This window comes from Oreochromis niloticus, linkage group LG19, assembly GCF_001858045.2.
Source record: "Oreochromis niloticus isolate F11D_XX linkage group LG19, O_niloticus_UMD_NMBU, whole genome shotgun sequence".
Taxonomy (NCBI): domain Eukaryota; kingdom Metazoa; phylum Chordata; class Actinopteri; order Cichliformes; family Cichlidae; genus Oreochromis; species Oreochromis niloticus.
This window is the reverse complement of record NC_031983.2, coordinates 12,713,212-12,728,631: the sequence shown is the minus strand read 5'-3', so window position 1 is coordinate 12,728,631 and position 15,420 is coordinate 12,713,212. Positions and strand designations below refer to the sequence as shown.

Here is a 15,420-nt window from a genome sequence, read left to right as displayed (position 1 = left end):
CGTCTTCTTAACTTACAAACCTAAAGTTAGGAAATCAACCACTGATGTGTGTTTATAAATCCCACCAAAATATTACATGTAATACTTTTTTTATACAAACTTGACTTGAATAGCTGTTACCCTGCGGTTTAAGGCGTTCTTGCTGCCAAGTTTGGCCTGGTCTTGAGCCAGGCTGTTCTGAGACATCTTCCTGTCCGTGTCTTCATGCCATCCTAGAGAAGAGGATGAAGAGGAAGAGTCAAAGTGTCAACAGAGACGATCAAGCATCACCAAGTATTAGATGTAAAACAGTTTATGAAACTATGAGTTTAGAAAATGCCTCAAAACTCTTTGTAAACCTACTTGTATATATTAAAGTGACCATATTATGCACAGTTACAAGTTTATAACTTTAATTTGTGGGTTAACTAGAAGGCTGGATCATCGTTTTCCTTTTACTATACAGCACCACTTTTTATTATCTCACTGAAATGTATCATTTTAGCTGCTGCCTCTTTAAGACCCCACTTACAAAAATTCCAATCTACTCTAGATGGGTCAGCTTGCCTGGAGCGTTGGCTAATTAGCGTAGTTCTATGAGGAGGAGCTGCCTTCTTAGAGCTAATGGCTAACAAAATCCTGGGGTGTATCCAAGAATATGATCCAGAACAAAAAAGTTTTGCAGAAGTTGCTACCTTACATAAAGCATAACCTTGGTGCAGAGATGATCTTGAGCATAGGAATAACCTGTTAAAGACATTTGCGAATCTAGATTGCTTTCTTTAAAATAACAGGATCAAGTAAATCGTTTTACAAATGTACTATTAGGGAATTGCTAACAAAAAGCATTCACATCTACAAAAGCTTACAAATTTTGATGCCTCAGTGTGACAATTCCAATATACTATGGCTCTGGCTTATGAAATTAGCCGCACGCTGTGCTAACATTATTATGGGGACACTGCCAAAAGTAATCAATTGGTTATTCGGTTCCTCACATGGGGGGAGTGCACAATGTTTTTGCTCTTAGCTTTAGCGTGTTTGCACTTGGTGAGACATTTCAGAGTTAGCACGAGCTGCTTCAACAAGTAAGTAAAAATGGTGTGTCAAACTAGCTGCTGAGTGGAAATTTTTGTTTTATTGTGACATAGATGTGGGGGAAGTAACACTTGACCTACAAATGAGGTGCTTTAAACTGTTCAGGAGCAGCACTCTGCTGTGGGAGAGGTTAACTCCCTTTGTAGTAAACTTTGGGCGTAACTTTGCAGACTTTTTCATTCACAAAAAGCTATATAACACACTAAAAGAAAATAGTAAAGAAAAAAATAAAAGCACTTTAAAAGGAGAAGGTGTAGCCTTTGTCGGTTACCTTCACCAGACAGTGGCTCCCCGTTGGTGGGTGCTGCCATGCTCATCTTTTTAGCTGTGGTAAATCCTCTGCTGTTGAGGAATACGGGCAAGTGGACAATGTTTCTCATGTAGTCGTGTCCATTGATGTTTGAGTCTCTTAGCACACTGTTGAGGTTTTGGTTGATAGCTTTGATGATAATATGGGGGTCACTGGCAAAGATGGAGATAAAAGGGCCTTTCGAAAAGAGGACCCTTACCTGGAATGAAAAAGCAACACCATAAGAAAGTTTTTCAGTATCTTTCAGTTGCATTAAATATATGTTTACAATCTAATCACTCCATGACGCGACACCTCGAGGTAGTCAGCCAGCTGTAGTATTTAAACATAATGACTCCTGTGAGAGCTGACTGTCCACAGCACATGGGGCTGGGGAATTCCACTCGACTAACTAAGAGACATTGTCCAAGTGTCACAGGACATCAATTTGTGCTAGATGCAGTGCTGGTTTGTTAACCCGTAGCCAACAACCCTAAGGCTCGCCTGCAGGACGATGAACCTCCTGTCCAAAAGCAGCTGTCAGCAGAATCAAGTGAAAATGCTTTCACATGATGTCTGCATCTTTAATGCACATCATCTGTTAGCAAAAGTACACAGACTGAGAGAAAAAAATTACATTTAGTTAATTGACAAATGTGTTGTTTGAGTCTCTCTCAAAAGAAGATGGTTTTGGAGTGACTGGGACGTGCTTGCAGAGATGAGAAGATTGCATTAGCACACAGGAGGCTGCCATCTTCCCTGGGATTACTTCACCAAATAATAACATTTGGCTAAAGGAAATTATATTAGAGCAGCTGGGAAAAAGAATCTAAACTTGGAGGCAAGCTGAGGCAGCTGGGAACACCAAGGTGGCTGCGGTGCAACAGAGATGTGTGGTCTCTGTGTGCACAGGTGAAAGACCCACTTTGTGTTTAAACCACATGGCAGATGCTCTAAAACAGTCTGGCTCATAGTTGTAAATTCTCTTGAGCGGCAGATGTCAAAAAAATCTAATTATTTCATTATCTTGTTTTCAGTCAAGAGGAAGCTGCTCTAATCGTTAATCTGCTTGTACTGACGCACATGAAAACACGCACCGTGTCCAGCATCTGCAGCACTTTGTCCTGCTCGCAAGCATCTAGCCCATCAATGATAACCGCCATGCGTGTCTGGTTCTGGGTAAAGCCATCGATAGTTTTGGCCATTTTTGACATCAGCTCCACTTCATGTTTCAGAACCTGTGAGACATAAAAAACCCCAAAACAAATCAAAGCCAATTCATTTTCTATGAACTAAAGGAAATCAATTGAATTAGAAAGCACAACTTCATAATTTCATAAGCAAACTGAATGCCCCACTGTCATGGCAACAGGATGTCAGAGGATTTCCATTTTCTCTTGATTATGTACAATTACTAAATTACCTTCATAAACCCTTCACTCTTGAGTCTATGCAAGTTGTTGGCAGCGCTGTGCAGGCGTTTCCTCTGAGAGTTGAGGACAGAGTCAGCCACCTGCCACCAGGTCTTACAGTTGAGCAGCAGGGCCAGGCCAACCACGCTAGCCATCGCAATCAGCACTGCATTTATTGTCAGATTCCGAGGGTCCACCTGAGGAACCAGATAAAAAGTAGGACTGAAACTCTGACACATGCTGGGTAGGCTCTCTTCTTGTAAGGCTATTTCAGACCAGCATAAAATAAACAAAATACGCCTACACAGTCTTTTTTTCAGAGAACTAAAAACACCTACCTTAAAAATAGACAACAGTGCCACACCAGTGATCAAGCACCCTAGCGTCAATCCAAAGAGTACAAATGAGGGAAGACAACATGTTTTCTTCCATTTTTGACCTAAAGGGTTCACAGAAAGGAGACAGTAATATTACACAGATGCACGGAGGGCACAACAAACCTTCACATACTAAAAATACATCAAGAAGGATATAAAGACTTTTTAATAAAACAATGAATTAAAAAAAATCCTGCTACATCAGCCGCTACCAGTGTTTATACTGGGCTCACTGGGAGCTCTGGTCCCGAATTTACTCTGCAGCCTGCTCCTTTTTTCTGTTCATTTACTTTCAGCATCAATTTGCAAGTTTGTTTTGTTTATCATTTGTTGTTTGCTGTTGAAGCAGGTAAAAACCACTCCTGCATGACCAAACCAAATGTAGCTAGCTAAGAGGGAGACAGATGTCGGGAGATGATTTGCGCAGCTTTCTTAAAAGGTCTGTTTACTGCGACACAGGTATCTCTTGGTCTCTCGAGCGCTTTCTTTCATTTGTATCTCCGTCATATTTTTTGCCCACACTGACTCACCAGCACAATTTGTGCAGTGGTTCACCAAGAAAAGTCCACAATGCTTATAAGACTCCCACAGAATTCCCATCATTATAATGTTACATAGGTTCTGATTAATGATTAATGAAAATACATACATTTATATTATTTATCCTTTGCTGAACTGCAGCACGTTAGAAAAAACAGCATTTAGTTATATAGTGTGTTATTTGTAAATGTAATATTCTTTATTGTCTCAGTAAAATTTTTCTTTACGAGTCCTGACATGAATCATTAAAAAAAAGCCAGTAACATCACCTTGGATCTCATCACTCTTGAAAACCCTAAACAGCCTGGTGGCTAAGAAACCAAACTCCCTCTCGCAGGCATCTGACAGCGTTGCAATCATTTCAGCCATTGACGTCTCTCCTCCAACACTGGACAGGCGATTATAATCAGTAAACAAGAACCTGCATAAAGAGGGAGAGAATGCAGATCAGTGTTTAGTTTAATATCATCAGTACAGCAGACATATACAGAGTTGTGCTAACGAATGCATTAAGTTTTACAACTTACAACAAGAAAACTGTGAAGGTGTATTTTATTTGTTGACTACAATAAATCGAGTGGATGTAGTTCTGTGTCTGTGCCTCATTGTCACCTGACAGGAAGGGCGCGGGTGGTCTGCTCAGGGAGTTCACGAGGGTTGACAAACATCAGTTTGAGCAGCAGCTCCAGGTAACCGACATGACGAGCGAGCCGGGTGCTGATGACCCACGCCCAGTTCCAGCTTTCCCTCTCACGTCGGCTTCCGAAGTACACCAACACTAAATGCAGAAGACATATCACAGTCAACAAAGAAAAAAATAACATTATCCACCTTACTCCGCTATCTGTGATTATTTTATCTTCTTAAAACTCAAAAGGTTTGGCTCCTGAAATTCAGTAAGATTTTTACCAGGACCAAGCCTCAGTGACAAAAATAAAAGTAAAGAAAATGTAACAGGCACAAATTATTCAAATGCTGTCAAGCATGGCGTAACCAGGATGATGATGGAGTAGGATTGGTTGTACTTCTTGTTAAGATTTTACGAATTTAAGACACATTAAAGCATTCACCAAACACGCAAAAAAGCCCTGGTTCAAGACCAGGAGGAGACTTAAATCTCTGGGAGGGATGGGTCGCAAGCAGCATCCAGGATAAAAATCTACTAAATCAAATACACGCTGTGGTGCCCCCTTGTGAATATGAGAACAGCCGAAAGACGTTTCTTCACGCTTTAGTAAATTATGATTCAAACAATGGCTGATCTGTGAGCACTGAGCTGGATCTTTAAAGCATCCATTTTTTCTCTTTATTCTGTTCTTAATTGTTATTTTTCACTCATTGTTCATATTTGTTTTGCTTTAGTCAATATTTCTATACTGTCTGCAGTGGTTGCTTGACTATGTTTCTACTAGTAATTGTCTCTGTATTAGAATAATAGCAGACCCCAAAAGCCTAACCAGGGACAAGATCTGCAAATTAGTTTGGCTAGAAGTCCTAGCGTAGCAATGTTTACATGTAATGTCCATTAAAAGGAAATAAAATTTAATAGTAGCTAAGCTGGTAATTTTTTAAAAATGGGTTCATTACAACACTGTCACTGACTCATTATTAAAAGGCTGTTAAAAGGCTTTGATTTACAGTTTAGATTAAATGTTTTTGTACAGCATAGAAACATGCCACACTGAAACAGGGGTCAAAATATTTTCCAGTTAAAGAATTCTGCTCGACATTCTCTTTGGACAGCAGGACGGCACAGAAACAAAGCTCGAGCTGTGCTCCAGCCCTGAGCATCTGTTTTCTATAAGAGCCCCAACGCAAACCATTAAGTCCAAAATATGTCCAAATAGAGGCTGACCTTTTATTCTCATCTCACTGCAGAGCGATTCAAATCAAAGCAGAATTTTCCCACAATCATTCAGTACCCAGTATTCAAGCCGGGCTGTCTCCTCACCAAAAAAGATGTAGAGCAGGGCGAGGAGGCTGAGCGAGACCGCGATCGCCAGTTTGGGATTAACAGTAAAGCCCAAAACGACGGCCACTGAGCCGCAGAGCAGCAGGGTGAGGAAGACTACCAGCCATGAGAACTGGAACAATGGCTCTATCTGCTGGCCTGCAAATGTCTTCATCTCATCTGTTGAACAAGAGAAGAACGGAGAGGCGAAAACAAAAAAGAAATTTAAAATAACAATAAAAAGTACTTTCCACATCCCAGTACCACTTTATTTTCATTCAGGATGTTTTCCCAGTGCTGTGAGATTACATACCCTCCAGTTTCTTAAGAAGGAAAGACTTGCCACTGCCCCACTGAGCATACAGGCCAACGCAGATTGGCGGCTGCATCGTGGGCTCACTGAGGATGTCTGCTAAAGCGCTGCTATATAGGTCATAACCCAACATGTCTCCATCAGACTCAGTGGGGGACAGGTGCTCTGAGAGAAAGTTAAAAAAATATTCAGCAAAAATAAACAGCTTCTTTTCTCAAATTCTGAACTTAAATTCTCCTTTTTTATTTTGCAGCGTGAAATTTGTCGTACTCGCTCCAAATATCTGCGTCAGGATGCTTTTCTGGTGGGTGCAATCGATGTTGTACGGTGTTTCTCCAGCTTTGTTGGGACGGTACAACAGGCGGCCATCTTTCGGGTTTCTCAGCAGCAGCTCGGCCAACTTTCGGCTACGCCCTCGAATGGCGATGTGGAGAGGCGTGTCTCCTTTCTGAGAGGAAAAAAACACAGAGCTCAGTTAATTACTGTTCACTCCAAGCTGAGAACACAATCTAAAAACAGAAGCAAGACCAAGCGTGCTTTAAACACTACCTTGTCCACTGCAGACACCTTGGCTCCTTTATCCAGCAGCAGTTCCACGATCTCTATGTTCCTCATTTTCGTTGCTTTGATAAGCGGGGTCTCTCCCTCCTAAAACCCAAACAAACACAATCACTCAATTAACTTTACAATGATTTGAATGATATGAAAAAGATTGAGGGGTAAAGCTGTGAAATAAAGTACTATCCAGTCTTGAGACACCCCTCATTTCTTAATATTTGCTTGGAAAGTCTGAAATAGGTGTAGTGATTTCTCGAGTCATGTCCAAACACATATGGATACAGAGTATATGAAGTATAGACAGAGTTTGCGTAATTCTAACAAGCATAAAATATTTGGTGTGACCACCATTATTCTTCAAAACAGCCTGAACTATCTTAGGCAAGCGTTCTTGTAATTTCTTTAGGTAGTATTCAGCTGTAGCTCTCCAGGCTTCTTAAAGCTCTTCTTTGGATGTTGGCTGCCTTGTTATTTTGTTCTCTGTTAAGATGATCCCACACTGCTTTAACAATGTTGAGGTTCAGGCTCTGGGGAGGCCAAATGCATTTCTCTGTTCCTTGCTGCATTTGTTCCCATTTGTTAAGGAGATTACTTTACTGTTCACTTTATGCTCCATTTGTTCAGTTTCTTTGTTTTATTTATTTACTTATTTTCCTTTTGCACACCATGCTGAGATATGCTAAGTTTTTCAGCTCTCTTGAATCACCTTTTTGGTCCAAAAAATACAATTTAATGTTTGCGTAAATTGTGTTATTGTTGAGATTTTATACAGATAAAACTAAAAAAAAAACGGAACAAGTTATTTGTTTTTTGCAATAGGCTTATTGTAAGAAAATGCCTGAAGATACAATTTAAAATTGGGTCTTTGCTAAACTGCCTCATGTGTAGACATAACACTGTGTAGACAATGTGTTATGTGTAGACACAACACCGGTTCATCCTTGACTTAGGTGTCTTTTTTTGACCGATTTCTTGAATGACTCATAGGTCAGTGTTAAGTGGCTTAAACAAAAACAATGTCTCTGAAAATGCTGTGGTACAATGACTGGACTGAAAATGAGTGAAAAAGCAGCCAATGTACAAAGAAATACTTTGAAAGACCTTCACAATGCCTGGAAAACAACTGCCCAAGGTTACTTTTTTAAAAATGACAAGAATTCCTCTGGAAGCAAAATATAAAGATATGACGGTGACATTTGCACAGTATTGTATAAATCTCAGGTTTATTTTTATTTATTGTTATCCTTACCATTTGTTTAGTGAAATCCAGTTATAAAAGTGTTGCTATTTAGAAAACGCTCTGTAAAAGTGAAGGTTACAGCCTTTCAGATAATCATTTTTCCTCTTTCAACTTAACTAAATTCATTGTTTTTATTTATTTATTTGTTTGGAAACATATTTGCTGTTGCTGACTCTGAAAAATGGCCAAAATAAAAAAGAACAATGAATCAACATCACACATTTAAAATAAATAAATAAATATCATTATACATAAATACCAATACCACATTTTAAAATTTGATTTAGTGTATGAAAAATCTGGAGGACTTAAATTGCAACATAATCAAGAAATCAAATTAAAGAAGTTCAAAGGTCAAGAAAGATACCTTTGTGGCGCTCTCGGTGTCAGGGTTGCACTGCAGAATGTCTCTCACCATGGTAGCATTACCTTTCTCCACTGCCCAGTAGAGGGCAGTCTTCCCATCCTGATGAAAAATAAAGGCTTGTTTTGTACTAACAACAAATTGCATTAAAAAAATCCAAAATAAAATATATATGGTTTAATATGCATAGCTGGGAATGCAGCATATTTTTATGCACATTGGGTTAAGGTAGGTCTATACAACAACAACAAGAAATATCTGTAATTCTAACCCATGGGGAAAAGTTCACTTTACTGAGAAACAACAGTACTGATCAGTAGGGCAACATTTTACACCGAGCACATGAGAGGGCCTCCTGCCTTCTTTCAAACATCAGTAAGACAGAAGGAGAGGAGCTTCTACCTGGCCCCTGGCGTCAATATCAGCATATTTGTTCAACAGAGCTCGCACTATCTCCACATGACCTCCTCTAACTGCTCCTATCAGCATTGTTTCCCCACTCTGCAAGAGAGAAACCAGAGAAAACCAAACAGAGAAAAGTGAGTTGTATTTTATTTCCATTGTATTTCATATCAGCCACTGCTGCTGCTGCTGTCAAACATCTCACCCTGTCTGGAACATTGACGTAGGTGCCGGCGTCAAGCAGGTCCTGCACAATTTCTGTGTGTCCCTCCTTGGCAGCGATGGCGAGGGCTGTGTTGTGGTCTTTGTCTGTCTTGTTAACGTTTGGGTTTCTCTTCAGCAGCTCTTTGACCACCTCTGTGTAGCCGCCTTTCACGGCTACAATCAGAGCCGTCATTGAGTTCTGTGAAACCAAGAAAAGAAGCATATTTAGACATCATTCGAACCCCTTTTTGCTATACATTCCTATTATCAAACAAAAAATGTGCAGTTATCGGTAAAGATCATCCTTTCCCGCCTGCCTGGTTATTTCAGGAGCTTTTAAGAGACAATACACCCTTCTGTCAATTAACAATCTAGCTTAAAGAGCCTAATAACTCGGGTTTTGCAAACACCACAGAGTCTCTTAATCACTGCCTTTTAAACTGCTCTGAAACATTAGCTATGACAGTTCCATCCGATTACTGATGCAGCACGTAAAAAAAGCGCATCATTCACTTTGTGTTAGCACAGATGCAACATGACTTGAAGCAGCACAGATGCACTACATTACAGAAATCATCGGGGGGGTTCAGATTGCGTTTTGTTCGTGTGGAAATAAAATAAATAATGTTGCTACTCAAACATTCCAGACACAAAATAATTAAGAACACTATTTTTTTATGATTAATAAAAGTGACTCTGCTGAAACCGTTAGTGGCATCATCACAACTAATGCCAAATTAAGTTCTTGAGTAATTACATCTGTGAGGAGTACTCCTTGAAATAAGTGACAGTATTGTCTTGTTTATAGTTATGTGAACTAAGGCTGAGGTGCTGCCTAATGTACAGTTTGACTCGCAATCAAAATAATTTACACAGAAAGGAAAACACTCCCTTTGACACAGTGTGTCCACTTTTATATGAAACCATTAGCATCACTGCTGAATGCTACTGACAGTCTACTTACTGCTCCTTCCTGGTCTACATCAGCTCCATTGGCCAAGAGGTGCATCACACAGTCATAGTGGCCCTTCCGGGCTGCCCAGATCAAAGGAGTGGTGCCATACTACAAATAAAAAATGACAGAGTGCAAGAGATGATTCAATCATCAGCCTAGAGATTGATTAATCATGAAGGAAGGGCAATAAATAAGAAGCCCAGGACACAGGAAAGGCACTTGGGGAATAAGAATGTTCTTTTAGGCTGAGCCCTAACCACAAAGCACATCTTATGTGGGATTTAAAGCAAGTAAATAATGAGCATCTGTCAGTATGTAGTTACCTTGTCTGAGCAATTGACCTTGGCTCCGTGCTCCAGCAGGAGACGGACAATCTCTGCGTGGCCTCGACCTGCCGCCCAGATAATGGGGTAGACGCTGTACTGTTGGGGCAGAGGACAGCCGTGTAGTCATGCTGACAGTAACTAATGATCACTGTTAAGCCCACGGTCATACAAATGCTTCAAGCTGTAAAAGCAGATGATGGGGAGAGGCAAAGCACTGCGGTGCTTACCCCTTTATTTTTAATTCTTAAATTTACTGACTTTTACCACTTATTTAAAATGACACATTTCTCTCTATTTCCCTAGATTTACACAGAGTTTAAAATCATAACAAACAAACCAAATAATATCTTTATTCAGATTATCAGATCACACATGTCCAAAGATTTCAGAAGACACAGATAACATACAAATAAAAATGCTGTGTTGAGTTTTTATACCTGTCCAGTGATGTTAGGATTAGATCCTTTTTCCAAAAGCAGCTGGGCCACATCTGTACGACCTTTATAGGCTGCCCACATGAGAGCAGTCCAGCCTCCCTAAGTAGAAAACACAGATAATCTAGTTCAGCTAGTGAGGAGTTTAAGTGTACATGATCAGAAAACAGCAACACACACAACGCATGTAATACTCAGTTTATTTTATTATAATAAAGAGCAAGACAAACAACAGTACTGACCTTACAGGCTAGTACAGATCTAGACAGATTTTGTGGTTGGAAAATGTGCTATTTAAAGATGACGTGACCCAGTAAGTGAAGTATCACACAGTGTCGTTTATTATAATCCCACTGTGATGACTGACTGTGATCTCCCCTGTGCAGCTTAGACACACCATGAACGCCAATGAGTCAGCCCACCTCCTGACTCATTGCCATGGAGTTGCAGAGGCCAAGGATTTATAATGTACATGTCTGGTACATAATACGAAAGCAAATGTATCCTTTGATACACGGTGATACATAAAGACTGTTATTTTTCACTATCCTTACTGTGTTTTTTCACATTTCTCCCAGGATTTCAGCCCAGTTAGGAACAACATGTAGATCATATTTCCTAAGCATTGCTTTTAATCTTATTAATACAGAAAAAAGCTTCTATAGTTTGGTTACTGTCGAGTCTCTGCCTCTGACAAAGTAACTAAATCATATCACTGCCCCATGCCAAGACAACCAGAGCCCAGTAAATGGGATTACTACTAGAGAGGAGCCATCAGACAGAAAGTAATTTAATTTTAGGTCGATTTCCAAGCTAATGCATTACCCTGTTCAACCAGCACTGGAACTGGCACATCAAACAGAAAGCATTAATAAATATAAAAGGAATATATACCATTTCAGTAAATTCATAAGACTGATTTGGTGTGTTATTCTTTTCTGTTGTTTAGCTATCTTGTCATTTTGGTTGTGCTTGGAGCTTGTTCCAGCTCAACAATATACCCTAAATACATTTTTAGGATACATTTAAGACTTTATTTGGTAACACTAAGTGAAAGTAAGGGGAGTTAGTGAGGAGCTAAAGCAAAACAAAAGGCTATCGGCCAATACGTAACAGGTGTTGGATCACGTTTCACCCACAAGGCTAGCTAGATGTTTGGAGCCCAGTTTTCTAGCCTAATTTCATTTTTGCTCCTTTGTATTTGTAGTACAGTAAACACAAACTTTACATATTTTAAATGAGGAAAAATTCCACACTCTCTACATTCTCACCATGTCTCTGTGCTCAAGGTTAGCATTGTTCTCCAGCAAGTCCCTCACCACCTCGATGTGTCCCTCCTTAGCTGCCGAGATCAGCGCCGTCCAGCAGTCCTGTACACAGACACTACCTGTTACTTTGAGAACTCCCATTCTCTAAATCCAGTTGACAGAGCATCTGTCAGAGCAATAAATGGGACGCTCGAGGATGGTCAGAGAAAAAAAAGAAAACCGCACCTACCAGCTGGTCGTACCAGGTGCTCATGGGAACGCGGTGTCGCATCGAGAGACAAAGGTGTCACGGAGCGCGAGTGTGAGACACGGGAAGGACTACGAAATGGAAAACTTCCTCTCTCTTCTTTGACTTTGAGTGCGCCATGTGTAATAATAGGTTACATTACGTGAGATGTTAATAAGTGGTGTGAGGGCAATGCATGCGTGCGTCGAAGTAGGAGGCTGCATGCATGCGTGAGTGTGTGCTGGGATCTGAAGACGCAGGGTGTTGGCTAGCGAGTGGATCCTGTCATTTACTCAAATGAGCGAAGGTAAAAGTATGTAATAAGCTGTCATTATGGCTCATGACGGATCATAACAGCTGAGGGCTAAGCCCGAATGTGGTGAGTTCAGCAAGATGGAACATCAAGGCCACTAGTTATGTCTTCTTTGTCAAGTGGATGATGTGGTTTAAATGACCGCACTGTTTTTCACCTGTCCCTCCATTCTGCGTACATCGCGTTTACTCATGTTTGGGGCTGTGCTCTTTATTAAGAGATGACAAGTGCGTGTGCATTTGAAAACTTACAATATCGTCCAAGTTAACGTTGGCTCCTCTCTTAATGAGCTCCTGCACTATTTCCAGACTGCCCTGCTCTGCTGCCACCATGAGGGGAGTCTGTCCATTCTGAAACAAGGAGACGAGGAGTACAGGCAGTCGATTATCCAATACAAATTAAATAAGACGTCACTGGAACAAAATGACAGATAGGTCCAACGATTTTATGACTTCACGCTAATCATGTACAGTAACATAACTGATTACTGTCCCATACAAGTCTACACGTTGCTTAATATTTTCCACATTAAGGGAGAGGTCTGGAATTGTCTCAATTTTTCTTTGTCAACAAATTCATATAAAGCCTAAAATTACAAAATGTGCTCTACTCGGGTACCAGACTGTCTGTCGCCGCACAATTTTATTTCTTTAATCTTTTAATAACCTGCTATGCGCTCTATTTTTTTCTAGCAAATGCTCCTATATGTAACTCTGTAACTCATTTGCTGGAAATTTTGCACTTTGTGGTAATTACAGCAACAGCAGGAGAGTGTCCATACAAGCACTGTGTATAAACTACAACACCTATATAGACAAACATGGAAACAAACAGCAATGTGCAACAATCAGATTTTGGCTACATGAAAATACTTATTAGTAGTAGGATTGGTTCACTTTTGGAGTTCTGGTCTTTTTGTAGGATTTCTTGACAAAATATCATCTCACTGGCATTATCCTTTCATTTACAAAATAATAAGTGAATGTATATGTTGTAAATACAGGAATCAGGCTACTTACAGCTGCTATAATCGTACAATATACAGTACAGACAGTGTGGAGATACTACATTACCTTTTAATGGCCTTGGATGTTTATATTCCCTTCTAAGCTCTTTCCCCCTGTCTTTCAGGGTATACTGCAATAACGTCCTATGAGTACTAAGTGCACATAATAAACAATTTCTTTACTGTTGTAAAACAGTAGCTGACCTTTTAATTGCAGCGACAAGAGATATCTAAAATGTTATCTAAAATAATTAAGAACGCAATAGGTAATAACGTAATAATGTTTTATGAGTACTATATCTTCATCCATCCATTCATTTTCTTAGCTACTAGCTGGAGCCAATCCAAGCTGATTTTGGGTGAGAGATAGGAAACAGCCTGGAGAGGTCACCAGTCCATCATAAGGCTAGCACAGACAACCATTCATATTCTCACCTAAAGCCAAGAATCACCAATTAACCTAACAAGTATGTTTTTGAACAGGAAGAGGACGCAAACTCCACACAGAAGGATTTTAGTTTTCCTACATAACACCAACTAAAGTCATCTTAAAGAGCCTTTAATTACTGCCTATTCTTCCCTGAACTTCAAGAGCCAACATTAAGGCTGCTGTGATGTGGCTTACATCACTCCTGCTGTCCACATCTGTGAACATGTCCAAATGCGCTTTGACAGCAGCCAGGTTCTCCTCGTCCACATAGCTGAACAGACTCTGGACAGCCAGAGAGGTCATCTTCAGGGACGTACTGGTATCCATGGTTGACCGCTAACCAGCTATACACCCCTGCAGAATGAGAGCAAAAGCAGATGAGCATTCACAATGAGCTAAAGAGCACAACAATAGCTTTGTGGCCTGTGCAGCTAAATATACAGCACTTCTAAGAGACAAACAAGAAGTTAAAATCGTGACCGGGAAGAGATGTGGTGTGCCTTTGAAGTGATGCAGTGGAATAAATCACCACTGTCCAAACCCCAACTTGCATGCATAAGCTCTCCCATACAAACAGTAACAATACAGCAGAGACTAGATGGTGTACACATTAAACAAATGGAGTATAATATTTAAGAAACACACATATAAAAAGTGAAAAACAGTTTTTTTTTCTGCGTATGTGTGTTCGACGTGTTGCAATATGCACTCTAATGCAACTATATTATCAATCACAAATTATCAGGACAAATTTTTGTGAGCGTGCATTTCAGAGGTCATTACAAATCTTTTAATATCATGTTAAAGTCTCATTATAACCATACTTACAATCTATTAAACATGCTTATTACACAGGGATGAGCAGGGGCTGTTAGTTCTCTTCAGTTTCGTTCAGTCTGTCTGCTGAGGCTGAAAACACGGACTGAAATTTGTCCACTCAGTATAATGAAGGCTGAGCAATCACAAAGCTCTGCTCAAGATAGTTAACCAAGCCATCAAATACCAATGAAGACAAACAATAGCCTTTAAACTTTGACTCTCTGATGTAATAAGGGCTAGGACAATTGGTGCACTCGACTGTGTGCTCCAATTATATCAGAGCCAGCCTTTTCTACCCTCCTCCACTTCCTGAAATTGGACATTCTGGAACTTTTGTACACAAGAAAAAAGCAGAGTTCTCCCTAAAAGTACAAGAAGTACTTTGCACCCATAGGAAAAAAGCAGTAACTTTTTCTTCTCATAACCTGGATATAAACTAAAATACTATTTCAGCAATAAGGGCAGACAACAGATGCAAGAAGTATTCCCATGTGATGTATATGCTGTGAATGTCTGTTTCTGAATGTCAATGGAAAAATAAAAAATTATTTAAAAAAAAAGGAAAAAAGCAGTAAGACGCAGTGACTATATGACAAATCAATGCACATGACCCACTGGAGCGAGATTATCTATAATTGGAGTGAACCATTCTCAAGAATTATCCTAAACCCAGAGACAAGCATGTTTCTATATTTACTGAGTCATTTTAAGCCTTTTTACCTTAACTGGATGGCCAAGGTTTGTTTTTGTCTTTGACACTTTAACTACTGGGTAGTGACTTACTCTATATTTAGAAAAGATATTCCCAGTTTAAGATAAAATTGCACAAACCTCCCAGAAATGTATTGTATAATACATCTAGCCAAGAGAAAGCCCTTCAAATATGTTTTCTTTTGAAAGGGGTTTTTACAGGAAT

General features: G+C 39.8%; 1 protein-coding gene across 6 annotated transcripts in view; it reads right to left on the bottom strand.

Moving 5' to 3' along the window:
* kidins220a (kinase D-interacting substrate 220a) overlaps positions 1–15,420 on the bottom strand; it is a 45,698-nt gene that overhangs the window by 27,914 nt on the left and 2,364 nt on the right. For all 6 annotated transcript variants that reach the window (XM_005477092.4, XM_025901206.1, XM_005477096.4 and 3 more), the window contains exons 2-21: positions 13,881–14,039; positions 12,501–12,599; positions 11,714–11,812; positions 10,446–10,544; positions 10,006–10,104; positions 9,692–9,790; positions 8,729–8,926; positions 8,524–8,622; positions 8,125–8,223; positions 6,509–6,607; positions 6,230–6,407; positions 5,960–6,124; positions 5,647–5,826; positions 4,308–4,473; positions 3,965–4,116; positions 3,117–3,217; positions 2,790–2,975; positions 2,464–2,604; positions 1,349–1,586; positions 121–212 (exon numbers count right to left, since the gene is read on the bottom strand). In XM_005477092.4, coding sequence (XP_005477149.1) covers positions 121–212; positions 1,349–1,586; positions 2,464–2,604; positions 2,790–2,975; positions 3,117–3,217; positions 3,965–4,116; positions 4,308–4,473; positions 5,647–5,826; positions 5,960–6,124; positions 6,230–6,407; positions 6,509–6,607; positions 8,125–8,223; positions 8,524–8,622; positions 8,729–8,926; positions 9,692–9,790; positions 10,006–10,104; positions 10,446–10,544; positions 11,714–11,812; positions 12,501–12,599; positions 13,881–14,012 — 2,721 coding nt within the window. In that variant the 5' untranslated portion in view covers positions 14,013–14,039. The remainder of the gene's footprint in view (positions 1–120; positions 213–1,348; positions 1,587–2,463; positions 2,605–2,789; positions 2,976–3,116; positions 3,218–3,964; positions 4,117–4,307; positions 4,474–5,646; positions 5,827–5,959; positions 6,125–6,229; positions 6,408–6,508; positions 6,608–8,124; positions 8,224–8,523; positions 8,623–8,728; positions 8,927–9,691; positions 9,791–10,005; positions 10,105–10,445; positions 10,545–11,713; positions 11,813–12,500; positions 12,600–13,880; positions 14,040–15,420) is intronic.